Source organism: Hemitrygon akajei, chromosome 2 (assembly GCF_048418815.1).
Source record: "Hemitrygon akajei chromosome 2, sHemAka1.3, whole genome shotgun sequence".
Classification (NCBI taxonomy): Eukaryota; Metazoa; Chordata; class Chondrichthyes; order Myliobatiformes; family Dasyatidae; genus Hemitrygon; species Hemitrygon akajei.
The window spans coordinates 37330086-37355531 of record NC_133125.1 but is presented as its reverse complement, the minus strand read 5'-3'; the positions used below and the strand labels follow the sequence as shown (position 1 = coordinate 37355531).

The following is a 25446-nucleotide window of genomic DNA, read 5'->3' as shown; positions in this document are numbered from 1 at the left end:
GTATTGCTCATGTGGTTCCATTATTTAAAAAGGGTTCCAAGAGTAAACCTAGCAATTATAGGCCTGTCAGTTTGACATCAGTGGTGGGTAAATTAATGGAAAGTATTCTTAGAGATGGTATATATAATTATCTGGATAGACAGGGTCTGATTAGGAACAGTCAACATGGATTTGTGCGTGGAAGGTCATGTTTGTCAAATCATATTGAATTTTTTGAAGAGGTAACGAAGAAAGTTGACGAGGGTAAAGCAGCTGATGTTGTCTATATGGACTTCAGTAAGGCCTTTGACAAGGTTCCGCACGGAAGGTTAGTTAGGAAGGTTCAATCGATCGGTATTAATATTGATGTAGTAAAATGGATTCAACAGTGGCTGAATGGGAGATGCCACAGAGTAGCGGTGGATAACTGTTTGTCAGGTTGGAGGCCGGTGACTAGTGGTGTGCCTCAGGGTTCTGTACTGGGTCCAATGTTGTTTGTCATATACATTAATGATCTGGATGACGGGGTGGTAAATAGGATTAATAAGTATGCAGATAATACTAAGGTAGGTGGCGTTGTGGATAATGAAGTAGGTTTTCAAAGCTTGCAGACAGACTTAGGCCAGTTAGAATACTGGGCTGAAAGATGGCAGATGGAGTTTAATGCTGATAAATGTGAGGTGCTACATTTTGGTAGGAATAATCCAAATAGGACATACATGGTAAATGGTAGGGCATTGAAGAATGCAGTCGAACAGAGTGATTTAGGAATAATAGTGCATAGTTCCCTGAAGGTGAAATCTCATGTGGATAGGGTGGTGAAGAAAGCTTTTGGTATGTTGGCCTTTATAAATCAGAGCATTGAGTATAGGAGTTGGGATGTAATGTTAAAATTGTACAAGGCATTGGTAAGGCCGAATTTGGAGTATTATGTACAGTTCTGGTCACCAAATTATAGGAAAGATGTCAACAAAATAGAGAGAGTACAGAGAAGATTTACTAGAATATTACCTGGGTTTCAGCACCTAAGTTACAGAGAAAGGTTGAACAAGTTAGGTCTTTATTCTTTGGAGCGTAGAAGGTTGAGGGGGTACTTGATAGAGGTATTTAAAATTATGAGGGGGATAGATAGAGTTGACGTGGATAGGCTTTTTCCATTGAGAGTAGGAGAGATTCAAACAAGAGGGCATGAGTTGAGAGTTAGGGGGATAACACGAGGGGGAATTTCTTTACTCAGAGAGTGGTAGCTGTGTGGAATGAGCTTCCAGTAAAAGTGGTAGAGGCAGGTTTGATATTGTCATTTAAAAAAAATTGGGATAGGTATATGGACAGGAAAGGAATGGAGTGTTATGGGTTATGAGTGCAGGTCGGTGGGACTAGGTGAGAGTAAGCGTTTGGCACAGACTAGAAGGGCCAAGATGGCCTGTTTCCGTGCTGTAATTGTTATATGGTTATATGGACTTAGATTTAGTAACGGGGCAAGATAGAGTATATTGTGGAAAATATGACATCATTCTCAGTAGAAAGAAGTCATGAAGAGTATTTTTGTTTTCTATAAAAATGGAAAAAAGTTTATATTTTCCAGACAACACACACAAAATGCTGGTGGAATGCAGCAGGTCAGGCAGCATCTATAGGGAGAAGCGCTGTTGACATTTCGGGCCGAGACCCTTTGTCAGGAAACGTCGACAGCGCTTTTCCTATAGATGCTGGCTGACCTGCTGCGTTCCACCAGCATTTTGTGTGTGTTGCTTGAATTTCCAGCATCTGCAGATTTCCTTGTGTTTATATTTTCCAGAATCTGGATGATCTTGTAAACAAATTGGTGAGAGTTAAATGCTGGTAACACCAAGCAGTTAGCAAGATGACAAATATGGTGACCTAAATATGATTTTAAAAAGGTAATAGGGAGAAACCTGGGAACTATAGACAGGTGAGTCTTATGTCAGTGGTATGCAAACCACTGGAAAGGATTCTTAAGGATAGGATCTACGAGCATTTGGAGAAGTACATCCTACGCATGGATAGTCAACATGGCTTTGTGAAGGGAAGATCGTGCCTCACGAGCCTGACTGAGTCTTTTGAAGAGGTAACAAAAGAAATTGAGGGTAGGGCAGTGGATGTGGTCTACATGGACTTTAGCAAAGCATTTGACAAGGTCCCTCATGAGAGACTCATCCAGAAAGTCATGAGGTATGGGATAAGTGGAACCTTGGCTGTATGGATAAAAAATTGGCTCTAAGGAAGAAAGCAGAGGGTAGTTGTGGAAGGAAAGTATTCTGTTTGGAGGTCGGTGACTAGTGGAGTGCCGCAGGGATCTGTCCTGGGACCCCTGCTATTTGTGATTTTTCTAAATGATCTGGATGTACAGGCAGAAGGATGGGTAAGTTTGCGGATGACACGAAGATTGGAGGAGTTGTGGATGGAGCTGTAGGTTGTCGAAGGTTACAAGAGGATATAGACAGGCTGCAGAGTTGGGCAGAAAACTGGCAGATGGAGTTCAATCTAGACAAGTGTGAGGTGATGCATTTTGGAAGGACAAACCAGAAGACTGAGTACAGGATTAATGGTCAATTACTTAAGAGTGTGGATGAACAAAGGGACCTTGGGGTTCAAATCCATACATCCTTCAAGGTCGCTGCACAAATTGATAGGATAGTTAAGAAGGCCTATGGGTTGCTAGGCTTCATTAACGGGGGATTGAGTTCAAGAGTAGAGAGGTCATGTTGCAACTCTACAAATCTCTGGTGAGACCACTTAGAATATTGTGTTCAATTCTGGTCACCTCATTATAGGAAGGATATGGAGGCTATGGAGAGGGTGCAGAGGAGATTTACCAGGATGTTGCCTGGATTGGAGAACAAGTCACATGAAGCAAGGTTAGCAGAGCTGGGACTTTTCTCTTTGGAGCGTAGAAGAATGAGAGGGGACTTGATAGAGGTCTACAAGATTATGAGAGGCATAGATAGGGTGGATAGTCAGTACCTGTTTCCCAGGGCATCAATAGCAAACACCAGAGGGCACAGGTACAAAATTAAGGGAGGGAAGTTTAGGGGAGAGATCAGGGGTAAGGTTTTTTTTTGGTTTTTTTTTTCTTCACACAGAGGGTTGTGAGTGCCTGGAATGACTTGCCAGGGATGGTGGTGGAGGCTAAAACATTAGGGGTATTTAAGAGCCTCTTGGACAGGCACATGGATGAAAGAAAAATGGAAGGTTATGGGTTAGTGTGGGTTTAGTACTTTATTTTTAGGATTATATGGGTCGGCACAACATGGAGGGCCGAAGGGATGGTACCGTGCCGTAGTTAGTGTTCTATGGTTCTAAATCTCAAATGGATTACATGAGAAGAGGATTAGAGTTTCACATTAATGGTTGAGAAGTCTTGACTGCTAGTCCTGTTATTTAAACTGTTTCAGTCCATTGGACCTACAAATGGTCTGAAACAAGAATTAAGGATCACAAAACATTAAGTGGGTTGCTACTGGCAACAGTGATAAGAGTGCAAATAGGATAATGTGTGGAACTCATCAGGCAGATCAAAACACTGGATCAGATTTTTTGATAATTTCAAGGGGACCTTTTTACTGGCCCGAGTATTTCAAAACTTGGTTTAATTCAGATTTCCATGACCTCAATATTTAACTTTTCTAAGAATATGCATTGATATAATTGCTACTGTGCAGAAAATATTCCAAATATTTTCACTGGATTAAAATACAATATATGTACAGACAAAGCACCATATTATCAGGAAAGGATAACCAAATACATCAAAGTTTGAAAATGTGTCTCAAAAGATGGACGTAGTTAGTGGAAGGAGGTATGTACAGTGCCTATAAAAACTATTCACCCTCCACCCCCCCCACCCCCACTGGAAGTTTCTATGTTTTATTGTTTTACAACATTCAGTCACAGAGGATTTAATTTGGCTTTTTTGACACTGATCAACAGAAAAAGACTCCTACATGTCAAGTGAAAACAAATTTCTACAAATTGGTCTAAATTTATTACAATTATTAAACTCAGAATAATTGATTGCACAATTACTCACCCTCTTCAAATCAGTATTTAGTAGATGCACCTTTGGTAGCAATTACAGCCTTGCGTCTGTGTGGATAGGTCTCTATCAGCTTTGCACATCTGGGCACTGCAGTTTTTCCCTATTCTTCTTTACAATACTGCTTACAAGGATGTTGCCTGGATTGGGGAGCATGCCTTATGAGAATAGGTTGAGTGAATTTGGCCTTTTCTCCTTGGAGTAATGGAGGATGAGAGGTGACCTGATATAGGTGTACAAGATTATGAGAGGCATTGATCGTATGGATAGACAGAGGCTTTTCCCCAGGGCTGAGATGGCAAGCACAAGAGAGCATAATTTTAAGGAGTTTGGAAGTAGGTACAGAGGTGGTATCAGGGGTAAGTTGGTTTTTTTACGTGAAGAGTGGCGAGTGTGTGGAATGGGTTGCCAGCGGCGGTGCTGGAGGCGGAAATGATGGGGTCTTTTAAGAGACTCCTGGATGGCTACATGGAGCTTAGAAAAATAGATGACTGTGGGTAAAGTCTAGGTCAGTCTAAGGTTGGGAGATGTTCAGCACAGCTTTGTGGGCTGAAGGGCCTGTATTGTGCTGTATATTTTCTATGTTTCTATGCTCAAGCTCTGTCGGATTTCATGGGAATCATGAGTGAACAGCCTTTTTCCAAGTCCAGCCACAAATTCTCAAATGGATTGAGATCTGCACTTTGTCTTGGCCAGTCCAGGACATTAACATTGTTGTTCTTATGTTACTCCCATATAACTTTGGTTTTATGCTTGGAATCATTGTCTTGATGGAAAACAAATCTTCTCCCAAATCACAGTTCTCTTGCAGACTGCACCAGGTTTTCCTCCAGGATTTCCCTGTATTTTGCTGCATTCATTTTACCCCCTACCTTCACAAGCCTTCTAGGGCCTTCTGCAGCAAAGCATCCCACAGCATGATGCAGCCACCACCATGCTTCACAGTAGGGATGATGTGTTTTTGATGATATGCAGTGTTTTGTGTCTGATGGCCAAAAAGCTCAATTTTGGTTTCATCAGACCACAGAACCTTCTTCCAGTGGACTTCAGAGTCTCCCACATGCCTTCTGGCAAACTCTAGCTGAGATTTCATGACAGACTTTTTTCCAACAGGGTCTTTCTCCATGCCACTCTCCCATAAAGCTGCAACTGTGAAGCACCCAGGCAACAGTTGTTGTACGTGCAGTCTCTCCCATCTCAGCCACCAAAGCTTGCAGCTCCTCCAGAGATGCCATGGGTCTTTTGGTGGCCTCCCTCACTAGTCCCCTTCTTGCACAGTCACTCAGTTTTTCAGGACAGACTGCTGCAGGCAGATTTACAGCTGTACCATATTATTTCCATTTCTTGATGATTGATTTAACTGTATTCCAAGGGATATTCAGAGACTTGGAAATTTTCTTGTATCCATTTCCTAGTATGCTTTTCAATAACCTTTTCAGGGAGTTGGTTTGAGTGTTCTTTTGTCTTCATGGTGTAGTTTTTGCCAGGATACTGATTCACTAGCAATTGCACTAGCAGGTGTATTTTTACTACAATCAATTGACACACTTTGACTACACACAGTGATCTCCATGTAAATATGTGACTTTAAAAACCAATTAGCTACACCAGCGATGATTTGGTGTGTCATATTAAAGGGGGTGAATACCTGTGCAATCAATTATGTTGTGTTTCATGTCTGTAATTAATTTCAATCACATTGGAGAGATACGTTTTCACTTTGACACTGAACAGTCTTTTTCTGTTGATCAGTATCAAAAAGGCCAAATTAAATCCATTGTGATTCAATGTTGTAAAACAATAAAACACAAAAACTTGCAAGGGAGTGATTACTTTTTATAGGCACTGCAAGTATATTAGAACTTGAAAAGTGTTGCACAGTTGCATTTACTTCTTTCTTTTCCATCCCACATATTTACATAAGTTGAAGCTGCCATTGAGCATTCACGCTGCTCATCTTTACTACATATCAATCTTTTTATTGCGGACATTATGTAATGTGTGAATACATAACATCCCAATATCCAGTATTTTTTTCAATTATCCAAAAGCAGAAGCACACCATACATTGGCAGCTTTGCATTCAAGTCTTTCCATAAGCAAAAAGCATTTCAAAATAATGTAGTCAATGAAATAATTCTGATCCAAGGTCACATGCCCACTATGTGACCCAATTGCCATTTTAGCACATGATCATAGAAATATTATGTGATAATGATCTGCCAATTTCTTCCATTAATCATGATGGAAACATGATTGGCAAGTGTATCAGACCAATTTATTCTTCAAAACAGTGTCAAGAGATCTTTTATAAAATGCTGAATGAATGGACTGAACTTCTCTATAACATTATCAAAACCCATAAGCCACGTCAGTACATCACTTCCAAATAATTCACTAAACAATGTCAAGTATATATTTCTGCTCAAATGCCTGAATTTTTGGACATTAACCTATACTTTTTGTAGAAGTGAAGGTGCCACCAGCTGAGCTATTGGTAACTCAATTAACCTAAAAATTAGTTTAACTTATAAACCATTCACAGCTATAACACTTATGTTTGAATCTATACAAGAATAAACAGAAATTTCCACATAGAAAATGCAGAGTGTACTTTTTAAAAAGATGAGTAAAGCAATACAGAGGATTCCAGATAATTGGGGCATCAGTTAATCGGGGCAGCTTGCTTATTTGGGACAACTCTTGAAAGAACAAAAACTGATCAACAAAGTAGCTGGGCTTTCCTTCATTTATTTGGAAGGCGCTGCCATTTGATTGGGACAGGGGACCGTTGCCAAAGTTTTTAACTAGCATCAGTCATGTGCAATTATGAGGCCATTAAACATTACACAGTGCTCAGTGCAAGCAGTTTTTAAATAGTGTCAGTTGTGTGTGTTTGTGTTCAAAAAAGCAGTATTTTTTTTTGTCACTGACAGTTGGTGAGAAATAAGCAGCAAGACAATTCGGAACTGCTTTGCTCATAGTGATTTCAACCATTCAGGCTTGAAGGTGCCAGAAACTATAGGAGTGAAAATGAAATAAGTTAGGAACTGCAAAAAAATTTGAAGTTATCAATCACCTTGAATGTTACAATGAAAATTAAAATTTGGAGGATGCAGTCATCAAAAGCATTGTATGAAGGCAGTCCAGAAGCTGCACTCGGTGTCTCCATTGACTTTCTTCATTTACAGTCAATCAAAGCAACTTGGCAGCATATACTGGAAGAGTTCTTCTGTTGAGCACAACTAAGAACTACAGTTTATAGCACGGTAGTATTGATAGTGTTCTAATTTGTTTTGTATTTCATTAACTATTTCCATGAATCTTCAGGTATTTGGGTAGCTGCTTAATTGGGCCAAAATATACTGGTCCTCATGTGTCCCAATTAACCAGAATCCACTGAACACTAATTTTTTTTTAAATCCATTCTGTGACTAGAAAAGCCAGTGTCTCACAGTAACAGGGAACTGGGTTCAATCCCATCCACTGATTGTCCATAGATTACCACAAGACCATAAGCTATAGGAGCAGGATGAGGCCATTGAGCAACACATACAACAAGTTGGAGGAAGTCAGCAGGTCAGGCAGCATCCGTGGAAACGAGCAGACGTTTCGGGTCGAGATCCTTTCTCAGGACTGAAGAGGGAGGGAGCAGGGGCCCTATAAAGGTGGGGGGAGGGTGGTGGGTGCCAGGTGAAAAACCGATCAAAGTAAAGTTCAAGGGGTGGGGGAGGGTAAGCAGGGAGGAGATAGGCAGGAAAGGTGAAGAAGGAATGTTAGGGGGAAGCACTGTGTAGTAGAAAGTGGCAGAATCATGAGAGAAGTGATAGGCAGCTGGAAGAGAAGGCAGAGTGAAACTGGGATGGGGGAAGGGAGACAGAGGGAATTATTGGAAGTTGGAGAATTCGATGTTCATGCCAATCCGGTAATTCCCTCCCTCTCCCTTCCCCCATCCCAGTTTCACTCTGCCTCCTCTTCCAGCTGCCTATCACCTCTCTCATGATCAAGTCAAGTCACTTTTATTGTCATTTCGACCATAACTGCTGGTACAGTACATAGTAAAAATGAGACAACGCTTTTCAGGACCATGGTGTTCCATGACACAGTACAAAAACTAGACTGAACTATGTAAAAAAACACAGAGAAAGCTACACTAGACTACAGACCTACATAGGACTGCGTAAAGTGCACAAAAACAGTGCAGGCATTCCAATAAATAATAAACAGGACAATAGGGCAAAGTGTCAGTCCAGGCTCTGGGTATTGAGGGGTCTGATAGCTTGGGGAAAGAAACTGTTATTACATAGTCTGGTCGTGAGAGCCTGAATGCTTTGGAGCCTTTTCCCAGATGGCAGGAGGGAGAAGAGTTTGTATGAGGGGTGCATGGGGTCCTTCATAATGCTGTTTCCTTTGCGGATGCAGCAAATGGTGTAAATGTCCGTGATGGCGGGAAGAGAGCTGATCTTCTCAGCTGACCGCACTATCCGCTGTAGGGTCTTGCGATCCGAGATGGTGCACTTTCCGAACCAGGCAATGATGCAGCTTCTCAGGATGCTCTCAATACAATCCCTGTAGAATGTGATGAAGATGGGGGGTGGGAGATGGACTTTCCTCAGCCTTCGCAGAAAGTAGAGACGCTGCTGGACTTTCTTTGCTACGGAGCTGGTGTTGAGGGACCAGGTGAGATTCTCCGCCAGGTGAACACCAAGAAATTTGATGCTCTTATCGATCTCTACCGAGGAGCCGTCGATGTTCCGCAGGGAGTGGTCGCTCCGTGCCCTCCTGAAGTCAACAAACATCTCTGCCTTGATTCTGCCTTCTTCTACTACACAGTGTTTTCCCCTTACATTCCTTCTTCACCTTTCCTGCCTATCCCCTCCCCACCCTTGATCTTTCCTTTGATTGGTTTTTCACCTGGCACCTACCAGCTTTCTCCTTCCCACCCTCCCCCCCACATTCTTTATAGGGCCCCTACCCCCTCCCTCTCCAGTTCTGACGAAGGGTCTCGGCCCGAAACGGTGACTGCTCATTTCCACGGATGCTGCACAACCTGCTGAGTTCCTCCAGCTTGTTGAATGTGTTGCTTTGACCACAGCATCTGCAGTGTGCTTTGTGTTTAGGCCATTGAGTCTGTCCTGCCATTTCATCATGGCTGATCCAATCTTCCTCTGGGCCCCAGTTTTCTGCCTTCTCCCTGTATCCCTTCATGCCTTGACCAATCAAGAATTTATCAACCCATCTTAAATATACATACAGACTTTGCCTCCTCTTCTGCCTGTGGCAAAGAATTTCACAGATTCACCACTATCTGGCTGAAGAAATTCCTCCTCCCCTTATAAAAGGACACCCCTCTATCCTGAAGCTGTGTCCTCTGGTCTTAGACTCTCCCACCATAGGAAATATCCTCTCCACATCCAGTCTATCAAGGCCTTTCACCATTCAATAAGGTTTCAAAGAAGTCAGCCCTCATTCTTCTGAATGCCAGTGAATACAGGCCCAGAGTCATCAAATGGTCTTCATATGACATGCCTTTTATCCCGGAATCATTTTTGTGAACCCCCTTTGAACCTTCTCCAGTTTCAGCACATCCCTTCTAAAATAAGGGGCATAAACCTGCTCACAATACTCCAAGTGAGGCCTCACCAGTGATTTATAAAGTCTCAAAATTACATCAACACACACTAAGTGCTGGTGGAACGCATCAGGCCAGGCAGCATCTATAGGAAGAAGCACTGTCGACATTTTGGGCCGAGACCCTTTGCAAATTACATCCTTGCTTTTATATCCTCGCCCTCTTGAAATGAATGCTAACATCACATTTGCCTTCCTCACCACAGACTCAACCTGTAACTTGACCATTAGGGAATCCTTTGCACCTCAGATTTTTTTATTTTTTCATTTAGAAAATAGTCAACCCTTTCATTTCTTCTCCCAAAGCGCATGAGCATACACATCCAGACACTGTATTCCATCTGCCACTTCTTTGCCCATTCTCCTAATCTGTCTAGTCCTTCTGCAACCTACTTCCTCAAAAATACCTGCCCCTCCACCTATCTTCTTATCACCAGCAAGCTTTGCAACAAAGCCATCAATTCCATAATCCAAATCATTGACAAATAATGTAAAAACAATTGGTCCCAACACAAACCCCTGTGGAACAACGCTAGTCACCAGCAGCCAACCAAAAAGGGCTCCCTTTATTCCTACTGTTTGCCTCCTGCTAATCAGCCACTGATCAGTTTCAAGTCCTTCCTTTGACTGCAAGGATTTCCGCCAGCAACTCCCGTTTCCTAACACATTCCAAAGAAATGCAGACACAAGAGAGACTGCCAATGTTGGAAAATTGGGGCAACACACAAAATACTGGAAAAACTCAGCAGGTCATGTAGCATCAATGGAAAGAAATGGACAGTCATTGACCCCAGATATGATGAAGGAACTTGACCTAATACATCAATTGTCAATTTCCCTCCATAGATGCTGTCTTGGGGTCCTTCTGCAGTTGTGTTGCTCCATTCAACATTCAAATTTCCAACATTCAAGGACCCTATTCCAAATGAAACATCAGTGCTCTTGCACACCTTCCAATCTTATTGATTACGTTTGGTATTCACAACATTGTTGCCTCCACACTGGTGAAAGCAAATCAGACTTGATCACTTTGTGAATGAAGCATCTACACTGTTCGTGGGACTGATGGAGCTTCTGGTTGCCTAGCATTTCAATTCAGCATCCCATTTATCATAATGCTGCTCAAGATAGACAAAAATCTGGAGCCCAAGTGGGATACCACTGATGTTTCCACTTATCTGGAAATCCAAAACAATGAGCGACAAATACATAACAAATATTAAATGAATAAAGCAATGCAGGAAAATGTTATTTTACCAGTCATCAATTCTGTCATCCAAATCATTGACATATAACATGAAAAGACAAGGTCCCAATACAAAGCCCTGTGGAATACCAATAGACACTGGCAGATATTCAGAACAGGCATCATTCATTCGACTCTTTGCCTCGCGTCATTTAGTCAATCCATGCTCATATCTTTCCTGTAATACCATGGGCTTTTATCTCATTTGGCAGCCACATGTGTCACCTTGTCAAAGACCTTCTGATAATTGAAATAAACAATGTCCACTGACTCTCCTTTGTCTACCCTGGCTGTTATTTCCTCAGAATTCTAACCGATTTGTCAGGCAAGATTTCCCCTCAAGGAAACCAAGTTGATTTTGGCTTATTTTATCATATGCCCTGAAACCTCATCCTTAATAATGGACTCCAACATCTTCTCAACCACTGAGGTTAGACTAACTGGTATAAAATTTCCTTTCTTCTGCCTGTGGAATGATACTTGCAATTTTCCAGTCCCCTAGAACCATTCCAGAATCTGGTGATATTGAAAGATCATTACTAATACCTCTGCAATCTCTTCAGCTACCTCCTTCAGAAAACTGGTGTGTAGTACACTGAGTTTAGATGACTTATCTATCTTCAGACTTTTCAGCTTCACAACGTGGCTTCCTCTACACTGGTGAAATCAGATACAGATTTGGTGATCATTTTGTGGAGCACCTGCACTGAAAACATGGAACTCACCTGAAGCTTTTGGTTGCCCAGCATTTCAATTCAGCATCCCACTCCCATTTATCATCTTGACAAGTGCAGTCTGCAGAACTCCATATTATCTTCTCAAACTTCAGCGAACTTGCTCTTTCTTGCCTGGTCACTTGCACATGCCATTCTTCTCTTCCGTACCCCTAGATTTTTTATTTGTATATTCTATCTGTCTATTATTTAATATTACTGACATTGCTTTTATTCAACCCACTGCCTTTCCCACCTTCTTTGACTAATTAACTTTCTCTCTTTTTCATTTGTGCTGATGGATCTTTGACCTGAAATGTTTAATAGTTTCTCTTCCCACAGATGCAGCTTAAATGACCGAGTTCAGATATTTCTGTTTTGATTTCTACTTGTTATCTTACCTGTTTCTCCAAGAGCAGGCTGGTAGTAACTCCTGATTGCAAGAAAAACTAAATGCTTGTTAATACCAATGGAACTGAAAATCGGTGCCCATTCAGACAACTTGATCCTATCACCATTAATATCCAGGACACCTTCATTTAAGTTTGCTTTTACTGCTTTTAAAGGAACAAGGTCATGGAGAGCACACAAATGTTCATAATGCGATTCAAAATCCATAGACCGCCGCTGGCGAAGCTGAGTTGATTCAATCATTTTATGCTAGAGTCTAGAGGAAGAAAGAGGGAAAAAAAAGTCATTTTCATCTGAAAGTTTATAAACTCTTCCAAGCACTAAAATTATGAATACAAAGCAATGTAAAGAAAAGTTAAAGATCTGCATTCCCTTTCCTAACACAGCACAGAACATGGCATATAGCTATTTGTCAAGAACAAGCAAGTAAAAATTAAATCATGAAAGTTGGTATTGATAGTTGTTTATTAAACGTCACATGAACCGAGATATTGTAAAAAGCTCATCTTGCACATATATGTAATACCCTGATTCACTTTTACTGTAATGCTGTATATATTTCATTTAGTAGTTCTGTAAGAGCAGTCTGTTCTGCTTTCAGCCTGTCTGGGCTATTGTTGAAGATAAGGAATGATGAAGAATATGTGCCATCCAATTAGGATGGTAGAACTGAGGGGAGGTTTCTCTGGTGAAGGTTGGGCTTGGGGCTTTTGTTTGGCATGAGATGAAGAGAAGACACTGGACAGAACAGGTTCAAGGATTCAACCCAGAGCGGGACTGTGATTATATGAAGCCAGGGGCTAAGATTGATTGAGGATCGGTGAATATGGTGAAAAGTTGAGCTCCAACTTGTGCACATTTGATAGTTTAATTAAAATCAGCCCTTTTCTTTTTTTTAAACTAACCCTTTAGTTAAGATTCATAAATATAATTCCTTTAATCGTATGCAGCCTCAGCATTAACTCCTTGTTTTATATCCTTTTCCCCTGAAATAAATGCCAACATTGCGTTTGCCTTCTTTACCACAGATTCAACCTGCAAATTAACCTCTGGGAGTCCTGCACAAGGAGTCTCAAGTCCCCTTTCACCTCTGATGTTTGAATTTTCTCACCATTTAGATAATATTCTGCACTTTTGTTCCCTTTACCAAAATACATCATACATTTCCCAACACTGTATTCCATCTGCCACTTTGTTGCCCATTCTTCCAATTTGTCTAACTCCTTCTGCAATCACATTGCTTCCTCAGCACTATCTACCCTTCCACGTATCTTCGTATCATCTGTATTAATTAGTACTAATGAAGTCAGTGACAACTGTCGCGAACTCAGACTCAAAGATGAATCTCTGAATACAGTCCAGTCCACTGACTCAAAACCATTCTGTAAGTGCTCCTGCACCTCCCTTATCCATAGCTTCTTGGTCCTCACCATTGGTACTGCAGTCTTCAGTCTCTTTTTATAATCAGGGAGCATTCTGAAAATGCTTTCATATGTCCCTCTATGCATATGTGTGACAAAAAATGCTCCCAGTATCCTTAGAAAGTTAAAATTATCAAGCTTCACAAAATATCTATATTAGTCCGTGAGCCAGTAGGGTTGGTTGGTACCATCTGAGGGGAATAATGCTCATCATGATTTTTGGCAAGGTATACATCTCTCGAGTTAGAAAATGTGTGATAGCATTGCACCAGTGGTAGTTTTATGTGTGCTATCATGCATTTTATAACACTACCCTAAAATAAGCATTTCTGAAAAGTGGTCAACATAAAGTACAACATGTATATTCAACCCAGTGGTATTTTGTCATCAATGATCCCTCAACATTGAAATCTGTCACAATGATAGCTGAGTTCAAGCACTTTTCATCAAATGTTGTTATAAAATTCTACATTGAAAACTATGTCATTGGTGGCACTCGCAGTACAGTGCCCAATTTCAGTAGAGTAAATCATTTCATTTTTAGAAAAATATTTGTCTGTTGTTTATTTTGGCAAAGTCAATAAAAACCCTAAGACACATAATCACATGGATTTGTAGAGAATTTATTCAGGAATTCAAATAAGTAATCACCTTTTGTATATATTCCATATTAACATCAGTGCAGCAGAAAGTGTTACCCCAAAAGGTAAAAAACCTCATTTGGAGAGAATTCTGGAGTTTTATCAATGTCATGATATTTTCCATATTGTTGTATCAAATCAAAACAATCTTAAGCTTTTGTCATAGCATATAGAATTACAGTACAATAATTCAAATGTGGGGTTCCACACGGCCATAACCAAGGCCTCATTTGGTTGTAAAATGAATATATTTAATCAAAGACTGTTTTCCATACTTTCATAACCTATTAATATTCATAATAATTTTCCAAGTCTTCCACGTCTTCATCTGAACTTTCAACACTGTCTGAGGTGGATGCCTGGTTCTCACAGTCTGCCAGTCTACAGATGTCAGTACACCTGAGGCCATTTGCAACACACATACATCTTGGGAGTGAACATTTTTTTGGACAGTTACAGGTCAGTAGATCCAGGACAACATCAGGTCCTGGCTGGCCTTCCATGCAGTGCACCAACAACTGTTCAGCTTCCACTTTTCTCTCCATCTTCCATCCTCTGCCAACAGGGCTTGGCACTTGAGTCTTTCTCCAAACATCTTCTCCATATACCAGCCTGGTAGTTGGCTCGCTGTGTATGTTTTGTTAAGCAGTCCTTGCAAGGTGGGAGTTGATGACTTTCAATTTCACCTATTTTGGCACAGAAAAGGTGACACCTGAGCTCTTTGACCTTGGTGGTCGATACTTTCGGGGCATACAGAAGACATGTAAATGCCTCCAGTTTGTCCATCAGATCTGAGGAGAGGTCACATTCCTGACCCAACTCTAAGAATGTGTTCTGAGTTTCCCTATTGCTGGTCAGAAGTTTTAGAGCACTTGTCTTCCCTTTGCCTGCAAAAGTACTTACAGTGTCACATCCTGTATATGCGTGTAACCCAATGAGAGCCCTACAGTGGAAGCAACCTTCCTGATGTCTACAAGCCTTGTACAGGTTCTAGTACCACATTTCTGGAACAATGGGGCCTCAATCTTGACACAAAATGCTAAAGAAATGATAAAGACATCTGTGTCTTCTGAGCAGATCACTACAGATTGGTATCCCTTTCTTATAGCTTGGGCAGCATGGAGAAGTAGGTGGCCATCTGTTTCTTCTTGTTGACACCGAAGAGCTGACACCTCCTCACTGTCTTGAGATGTGACTCTGTAACATTTGTCATTCACAAGTGCATACAGAATCTTCTCCTGTAGCTTTGCTCTGTACTCGCCTTCCTCCATTCATGGACTATGAAGTTAATGAGACTATTTTTGTAACTTTGGTCAGGAAGCTCCTCCACTGCCTCACCATCCGTGTGCCCGTGATACCTTGCAACTCATGACCAGCCTCTTCACCCCGTAGAGATAAAATTCTCCTTGTATGTATCGAACACAACATCTATTCTGCTACTCTGACTGCCTTCCCTCAGAGCCATACCCAGAATTGTTGTGGCAACATCTCTGAAAGTAACTTGATCACCTTTCACTCTTTGAACCAAGTTCATTCCATCAACCACTGCCGCAGTTTCCTGGGAGTTGCTCTTCTACTGCTACATTTTTCTGCAAGGTTGTGGCTAAACAGACAGACAGACATACTTTTTCGATCCCGAGGGAAATTGGCTTTCGTTACAGCTGCGGCAACTAAGAATAGTGTAGAAATATAGTAATATAAAACCATAAATAATTAAATAATAATAAGTTAATCCTGCCAAGTGGAAATAAGTCCAGGACCAGCCTATTGGCTCAGGGTGTCTGACACTCCGAGGGAGGAGTTGTAAAGTTTGATGGCCACAGGCAGGAATGACTTCCTATAATGCTCAGTGTTACATTTCGGTGGAATGAGTCTCTGGCTGAATGTACTCCTGTGATTAACCAGTACATTATGGAGTGGATGGGAGTCATTGTCCAAGATGGCATGCAACTTGGACAGCATCCTCTTTTCAGACACCACCGTCAGAGAGTCCAGTTCCACCCCCACAACATCACTGGCCTTACAAATGAGTTTGTTGATTCTGTTGGTGACTGCTACCCTCAGCCTGCTGCCCCAGCACACAACAGCAAACATGATAGCACTGGCCACCACAGCCTCGTAGAACATCCTCAGCATTGTCCGGCAGATGTTAAAGGACCTCGGTCTCCTCAGGAAATAGAGACGGCTCTGACCCTTCTTGTGGACAGCCTCTGTGTTCTTTGACCAGTCCAGTTTATTGTCAATTTGTATCCCCAGGTATTTGTAATCCTCCACCATGTCCACACTGACCCCCTGGATAGAAACAGGGGTCACCGGTGCAAATAAAGTAGCTTTATTTGTCTTTCTCAGCAATCTTTCTGGTGTGGTCAGGGCCCAGGGCAATGGTCCAAGGGGATGAGAAAGGATATCCTCCATACGTAGACTGCGCCCTTGTGCCATCACTATGATGCATCCAAACAAAGACCCATCTGCTTTCAAGATGATTGCCCTCCCATTTGATTTCACTTCTCTGTTCTTACACATATCACTGAATGTTTTCAGCTTGTTGATTTTCATTGGGTCATGAAATTTCTTTGCTGCTGGGTCTTCCTCTAGTCTCTCATCCTTGAAGGTTGCATAGCATTGCTCACCAATCCCATATACCTTCATCAGGTCAGAGGCAATGTCCTTGGGGGCTGCCTTGGCCGTAGGGATGCTAATGAGGTCCCGCTTCTCTGCAAATGGGTTGACCCATTCATGTCATGAGGCTAACCACTGCTGAAACTGCTTCCTCATCTTTCTGGATTCTTGGCCGCTGTAGCTCCGCATGACAAAGCTCTGATTTGCTGCCTTGCACCGTCTCCCTTAACTGTCCCAGGAATGCACTGCGGTGCTCAACTGTTATGTAGTAACGCTTGATAGCTCCAGCATTCAGGCTGAACCGTGATGTGCCTCCAGGAGTCTGTGTGTTTTTGTACACCATGGCTTCAATAGCCTGGTCCACAGGGATCTGCCCAAAGGGGTTGTTACTTGACAGCTGCACTGAGAATTGGGCTGTCTTGTAGGCCTCATACACAGAAGGATTCTTCTCTGGGAGGTTCATTATCTGAGCAAAGTAAGGGGACAGGTACCTGGCATAATTCATCTTATCATAGGCAAAGCACCATGGGATCATGGTTCTTTTAGCATGGAGGTGCAACTCCCAGTCACCCTCACGAGAGGCGCGCAAAAGCCGAAGTACTACGTTCTCTACCATGTTAATGTATGATATCCAGAATGCGGATAACTCTGCATTGCTGTGACGGAGGTGTTCCAGAAAGTCTGTCCACAGGGTTATCAGCTCAGCCAAGAGTGGACTTTGCAGCAGATTGTTCAACTTCTGTTGGTTCAAGTCACTGGCCATGTTGTTCACATGGTCTAAAAGAATGATTTGAAGAAGCTACCACCACTGCAATGCTATCACATATTTTCTAGTACTAGGGGTGTATACCTTGCCAAAAATCACTATAAGAAATATTCCCCCCAAATGGTACCGGTGGCCCAAATTTGGGGTCCTGGCTCACGGACTATATTTAATAACACCATTCTTGTTTCTGAGAAACAAAATGCTCATGGAAGAATGGAACAAACAAAGTTTTCAAAGTCAAGAGTGCTTACAGACAAGCCTATCCCTTTTTTAAAATTCTAAACCATAGTTTTGTTACTAAAAGTACCAATTGAGATCTTAAAATAATTTCCGGCTCAATGTATTGAATATAAATATTACACTCACTTTCAAGGATTTTTCAGGCAGACAAACCACGTCAACCAGTATTCAACTGTAATGCCTTCACCGCTGCAGATAATCTATATTTCTCTATTTCCTGCTTGTCCACGTGTCTTGTATATCTCTTAAACTGTCTAATTGTATTGGTTTCTACCATCTACCTAACAACACATTAAAGGAATCTTCCAAATTCTGTGTAAAATAAACTTGCCTTAAACTTTTCCCCTCTCACTTTAAATCTATGCCCTTCAGTATTTAACATTTCCACCCTTGGGGAAAAAGAATGCTTTAAACTAAAACACTAGGTCTTTTTTGATCAATAGATAAGCAACAAGATAATCAGAGAAAGAGAAAGGCCTTTTAAGGACCAAAAAGGCAAACTGCACATGAGGCAGAGGATGTAGGAAACATACTTAATAATTACTTTCTGGCTAATTGTACAAAAGATTATATTCCACTGTTGGTGAAGAAGAACATGAGTTTTTAATGGATTAACACAGATTGAGGACATGTATTAAGGTGAGTATATAAATCACCAGCCTGTTAAAAGGAAGGAAAACAGAGGCTCTGACCATCTTTTCTAACCTGCCCAGGCTTCCAAAGGAGTGCAAAAAGATTGAAACCCAATCATTGCACCATTGTTTCAGAAATGGAAGAAAGGTTAAACCAAATAGTTTAAGGCCAAATACTGCCAATTTTGGGGGATGGAAAATTATTGTTATTAACTCTGAGGAACACTATAAATCTTCAATTTGAAAGACATCAATTAATGAAGGTTACTCAGCAGTGATTTAAGGGAAGGTTTAACCAACTTAATGAAATTCTTGAGAGCAGTAAAAGCAGGGCTAAGTATTTGATGTATTTTGATGGATTTTATTAAGACTTTTGGGCAAATGCTAATGGCAGGCTGATAAAAAGAATGTCAAATTGGTACAAAATTTGTCCCAGTGATAGGAAGTAAAATCGAGCAGCTTTAGAAGTTTTTTTGAGATGGAAAGGCAATTATCAAAGGAGTCACAGAGAGCTCAGTACCTAGAACTTTAGACTTTACCAATAATTTAGACTTAAGTAAACAGGTCAGGATAATTGTTTTTTAAAACTCTAAGAATGGCAAAGATCTGGGATTCTCTGCTCAAAAGGAGATGAAGACATCAATGCCCACAGCTTAAAAAGTCAGATCTACACTTGTAGAGTTGTAATGTGCAGTCAAGTGTGGGAAGGTGGAGATTAGGCCAAGTTGCTCTTTTTCATCTAGCAACAGGATCCAACTGCTCCAGTTTTTAAGAATTTAGATCAAGACTTATTTATCCTCTCAAGTAGACTACCATGAAAAAAAATCACGGATACTGTTCCTGACAATCTTCCAATCTACTTTTAATTCTTTAAACTTTTCCCAAATGGAACTCTTCATGTTATGACTGGCAATTTAACCTTTTGACATTATGAGAAACTATGCAATACAATTTGCTTTAAGTTTTCAATTTCCTGCCAAAATGTTTCTTCAGATTTGGTATGCCTTTGACTTTGGTGAAGTTGATGCACATATTACTACCCATAAACAGTCATAGACCTTTTCATTGTTCAAAGCCATATATAACCATTAGCTTCCACTTTAATGTTAAAATCTACTTAGTATTATACAACTAAATCCAAAACCTTGGCCTCTATCTCCCACTGTAACTAGATCCTCAATCTCCTTATTAGGAGACCACAGTCACTACTGATTGGTTAAAACATCGCCTCAACACTTACAATCAACAAAGGAACATCTGAAGGATGAATGCTTAGCCCACTGTTCCTACTCTTTCTACATTTATGACTGCATGGCTCGGCACAGCTCCAATGCAATCTCAACATTGACTGATGATAGCATTCACATTGGCAGAAAACCTTGATGGCAATGAGGAATCTTACAGAAAACAAAGTTGGGCTGGTTGAGTGGTGTCACAACAACCTCACACACAGTATCAGCAAAACCAAGGAATTTATTGTGGACTTCAGGAAAGGAAGTCAGGAGAACATACTGTAAACCAGTCCTCACTGAGAGGCTGAAGGATCAGTGGAAAGGGTGAGCAGCTTCAAGTTCATGGGTGTCAACACCTTGTAGGATCTTTCTTGGTCCCAACACATTGATGAAAAAAAAGGTATGTCATCGGTTATATTTTGTTCAAAATGCTGGAGGAACTCAGCAGGCCAGACAGCATCTATGGAAGAGAATACAGTCAAAGTCTCAGCCCAAAACCTGGCCTGCTGAGTTTCTCCAGCATTTTATGTGTGTTGCTTGGATTTCTAGCTTCTGCAGATATTCTCTTGGCTACATTTCATTTGGAACTTAAATGGATTTGGTATGTCACCAAAGACTCTTGAAAATTTCTGCAGGTGCACAGTGGAGATCATTCTGACTAGGTGCATCACTACCAGATATGGAGCCTCCAATGCACAGGATCAAAAGAGATTGATAAGTGTTGTAGACTCAAGTCAGCTTCATCATGGGCACAATCCACCACATCAAGGAAATCTTCAAGAGGCAGTGCCTCTTTCAAATATCATGACATACATGTCAGTGATAATAAACTCGATTCTGATATTACTTCAACCAGTTACCAAGTTGCACTGCCCACATTCAGAGAATGAGCATGAAGTCATCATTATCCATTCACTGAACACAAAAACAAATCAGAGAAAAAGTGCAAAAAATATCCTCAACCAAGTTTGCCTAATGTATGACAAAACCTTTGAATAAAGAACCATTCTGAAAAAGGCGGACCACTTCCCATATCTTAGGGATACCTCAGATTACCCCTGTACCTCAATAATAACTGTATTGCTTTTAGTTGGTGGGGGGGGGGAGGAATAACCTACCAGGGGAAGCCACAGTGACAGGTTGTTTGTGGCTCAGATGGGAAGGGGACAGAAGACAAGTGCAGTAATGATAGGGGATTTCCATAATTAGAAGAGTAGAAAAGAAAGCAGATTCTGAGGACATAAAAGAGACACCTGGATGGTGTGTTGCCTCCCAGGTATTAGGGATGAGGGATAACTCGGATCAGATTCACAGTATTCAAAAGAGGGAAGGTGAACAAGCAGAAGTCGCATACTGTACTGACATAGGTATGAAAACGTGGTGGTCCTGAAGAGAGAATATACAGAGTTAGGCAGAAAGCTGAAAAGCAGGACCTCCAGGGTAGTAATCACTGAATTGCTGCCTATGCCACATGCCAGTGAGGTTAAGAATAGGATGACTTGACAGCTAAATGGCTGAGGTGCAGAGTGCAGGGTTTCAGATTTCTAGATCATTGGGATCTCTTCTAGGAAAGGAATGACCTGTACAAAAGGATGGATTTCAGCTGAATCCAAGGGGAGAGGGGGCCAAAATCCTGTGGGAAGGTTTGCTAGAACTGTTGGGGAGAGTTTAAACTGATTTGGCAGGAGGATGGGAACCAGAGTGATGAGGCTGAGGATGGTGCAGTTGGTGTACCACTAGATACGGTATGTACTGTGGCTGTGAGGAAGGATAGGAGGATGATAGGGCAAAATTGCACTCAGTGGGGTTAAGTTAAAGCTTAACTGGGGCCAAAATCAAAAAGGGTGACAAATACAGGACTGAAGGTGTTATATTACAATGCACACAGTATACGGAATAAGGTAGATAATCTTGTGGCACAGTTAGAGAATGGCAGGTATAATGTTGTGGTCATCTGAGTCATGGCTGTAAGATTACAGTTGTTATACAAGTCGATGCATTGTGCAGTGAGACTGAGGTAGATCAGGCAGATGACAGGGCAAAATTGCAGTTAGTGGGAGTGTGATATGGGGGCAAAATTGAAAAGGGTGCTGAAAAGAGAAGGTGTAATATTTGAATGCACACAGTACACGAAAAAAGGTAGATAATCTTGTAGTGCAGTTAGAGATTGGCTGGTATGACGTTGTGGGCAGCATCACAGTCATGGCTGAAAGAAATTGGGAGGCTAACATCTAGACACACATTGTATCAAAAGGAAAGGCAGGTAGGCAAAGTGGGTGGGTTGACTCTGTTGGTATATATTAAAAAAAAGAAATCAAATCCTTAAAAGGAGGCAACACAAGATCAGAAGATGTAGAATCCTTGTGGGGACAGCTAAGAAACTACAAGAGTAAAAAGATCCTGATTGGGAGCTATATACAGGCCTCAGAAAAGTAGTCAAGAAGTGAGCTACAAATTACAACAGGAGATAGAAAAGGCACGTAAAGGGAGTAATGGGGGGGATTTCAATAAGAAGATAAATTGGAAAAAATCAAATTGATGCTGGATCCAAGGGGAATTTGTAGAATGCCTACACGATGGCCTTTTAGAGCACCTTGTTATTGACCCCCACTAGGAGAAAGGCAATTCTGAAATGGATGTTATGTAATGACTCCAATTTGATTAAAGGTAAAGGAACTCTTGGGAGGCAGTATTCATAATATGATAGAATTCACCCTACAGTTTGAGAAAGAGAAGATAAAATCGAATCTATCAATAATACAGTGGGGTAAAGGGAGGTAAACAGGCATCAGAGAAGAGCTGGAAAAAGTTGATTGGAAGGGGACACCAGCAGGGATGACAACAGAGAGGAATGGCCGGTGTATTGAAGGCAAGTCAGAAGGCGCAGAAAAGATACATCCCAAAGATAAAGTATTCTAAAGGGAGGATGAGGCAACCATGGCTGACAAGGAAGCCAAAGACAGCATAAAAGAAAAGGCATATTACAAAAAAAATTGTGGGAAGGTAGAGGATTGGGAAGCTTTTAAAAACCAACAGATGGCAACTGAAAAAGCTATGAAAAGAGAAACATAAAAAATCTACAGCACAATACAGGCCCTTCGATCCACAAAACTGTACCGAATATGTCCCTACCTTAGAACTACTTAGGCTTTACCCATAGCCCTTTATTTTTCTAAGCTAAATGTAGCCATCCAGGAGTCTCTTAAAAGACCCTATTGTTTCCACCTCCGCCGCTGGCAGCCCATTCCACACACTCACCGCTCTCTGCATAAACAACTTATCCCTGACTTCTCCTCTGTACCTACTTCCAAGCACCTTAAAACTGTGCCCTCTCATGCTAGCCATTTCAGCCCTGGGGAAAAGCCTCTGACTATTCACACAATCAATGCCTCTCATTATCTTGTACACCTATCAGGTCACCTCTCCTCCATCGCTCCAAGAAGAAAAGGCTAAGTTCACTCAACCTATTCTCATAAGGCATGCTCCCCAATCCAGGCAGCATCCTCATAAATCTCCTCTGCACCCTTTCTATGGTTTCCACGTCCTTCCTATGGTGAGGCGATCAGAATTGAACACAGTGCTCCAAGTGGGGTCTGACCAGGGTCCCATATAGCTGCAACATTACCTCTCAGCTCTTAAACTCAATCCCACGATTGATGAAGGCCAATGCACCGTATGCCTTCTTAACCACAGAGTCAACACATCTGTCAGCTTTGAGTGTCCTATGGACTCGGACATCTGATCCTCCACACAGTCAAGAATCTTAACATTAATGCTATATTCTGCCATCATATTTGACCTACCAAAATGAACCACCTCACACTTGTCTGGGTTGAATTCCATCTGCCACTTCTCAGCCCAATTTTGCATCCTATTAATGTCCCATTGTAACCTCTGACAGCCCTCCACACTATCCACAACACCCCCAACCTTTGTGTCATCAGCAAATTTACTAACCCATCCCTCCACTTCCTCAACCAGGTCATTTATAAAAATCACAGAGTACAGGTCCCTGAACAGATCCCTGAGGCACACCACTAGTCACTGGCCTCCATGCAGAATATGACCTGTCTACAAACACACTTTGCTTTCTGTGGGCAAGCCAGTTCTGGATCCACAAAGCAACGTCCCCTTGAATCCCATGCCTCCTTGGTTTCTCAATAAGCCTTGCATGGGGTACCTTATCAAATGCTCTTGCTGAAATCCATATACACTACATCTACGGCTCTACCTTCATCAATGTGTTTAGTCACATCCTCGAAGGATGAAATATGAAGGTAAGCTAGCCAATAATACAAAGAGAATGTAATTTTTTTTCTGATATCAAGAGTAAAAGAGAGACAGGAATGGATATTGGACTGCTGGAAAGAAATAGCAGAACTTAAGAATTTTGCATCAGTCTTCACTGTGGAAGAAACTAGCAGAATGCCAGAAAAGCAAGAATGTCAGGGCAGAATGATTGTTGATGCTATTACTAAGAAAAAGTGCTTGGTAAGCTGAAAGGCCTGAAGGTACTGTAGATAAGTCACTTGGACAAGATGGACTACACCTCAGGGTTCTGAAAGAGGTAGCTGAAGAGATTTTGTAGATATTAGTAATGATTATTTAAGAATCACTAGATTCTGGAAAGGTTCCCGAGGACTGGAAAATTGCATATGTCACTTCATTCCTGAAGAAAGGAACGAAGCAGAAGAAAGGAAATTATCAGCCAATCAGCCTGACTTCAATGGTTTGAAAGATTCTTGAATCTATCACTAAGGTTGAAGTTTCGGGGTATTTGGAAGCACATAACAAAATGGGCCAATGTCAGCATGATTTTCTAAAGGGGAAATATTGCCTGACAAATCTGTTCAAATTCTTTGAGGAAATAACATGCAAGATAGACAACAGAAGAGTCACTAGATGTTGCTTATTTGGATTTTCAGAAGGCCTTTGACAAGGTGCTGTACATGACACTACTTAAGTTAGGAGCCCATGGTATTACATAAAAGGTATGAGCATGGATAGAAGATTGACTGACTGGAAGAAGGCAAAGAGTGAGAATAGAGGAGGTATTTTCCGGTTGGCTGCCAATGACTAATGGTGTGTTACTGAGGAGTCGGTGAGGAACTTGGTAGTTCTCATACAGGGCAAACACGAGGAAATCTGCAGATGCTGGAAATTCAAACAACACACACAAAATGCTGGTGGAACACAGCAGGCCAGGCAGCATCTATAAGGAGAAGCACTGTCGACGTTTCGGGCCGAGACCCTTCGTCAGGACTAACGAAGTCTAAATAAAGCAATTATTGATAAAGATTTCAGTCAGCATAAAGTTCACAGTCTACCAAGCAGTAGTGATATTCATCTTGCTGAAAACACCTCAAAGAACTGCAGAGATCCCACCAATGCTGTACCTGCAAAACCTTTCAAATTTACAGATAGGGGAAGGGAACCAAAAATTTCTTTCAAGCCAAATTCCACAACATCAACACTTTGACTTACTGACAGTTCGTAAGGCATTGATCAGAACACATAAGAGTATTGCTGGCAGTTTTGAACTGCTCTCCAGTTTCTCAGAAATGATGTGCTGTCATGGGAGGGGGTCCAGAGAATGATTCTGAAATCAAAGAATTAACGTAGGAGTGTTTGGATGGCTCTGGGCCTGTATTTGCTGGATTTTAGATGAATGAAGGGGGAGATCTCATTGAAAACTATTTTAATTTACTTTGAATTTGAATAAATAGAGTGGACATGCAGAGGATGTTTACAACAATGAGAGAATCTAGGACCAGAGGACACAGCCTCAAAATAGGATGAGGAGAAATTTGTTTAGCCAGATGATGGTGCATCTGTGGAATTCATTGCCACAGATAGTT

At 41.4% G+C, this 25446-nt stretch overlaps 1 protein-coding gene across 3 annotated transcripts in view; it reads right to left on the bottom strand.

The window, feature by feature from the left end:
- Positions 1–25446, bottom strand: part of cep78 (centrosomal protein 78) — a 117442-nt gene that overhangs the window by 90054 nt on the left and 1942 nt on the right. For all 3 annotated transcript variants that reach the window (XM_073070405.1, XM_073070422.1, XM_073070414.1), the window contains exon 2: positions 12028–12293. In XM_073070405.1, coding sequence (XP_072926506.1) covers positions 12028–12280 — 253 coding nt within the window. In that variant the 5' untranslated portion in view covers positions 12281–12293. The remainder of the gene's footprint in view (positions 1–12027; positions 12294–25446) is intronic.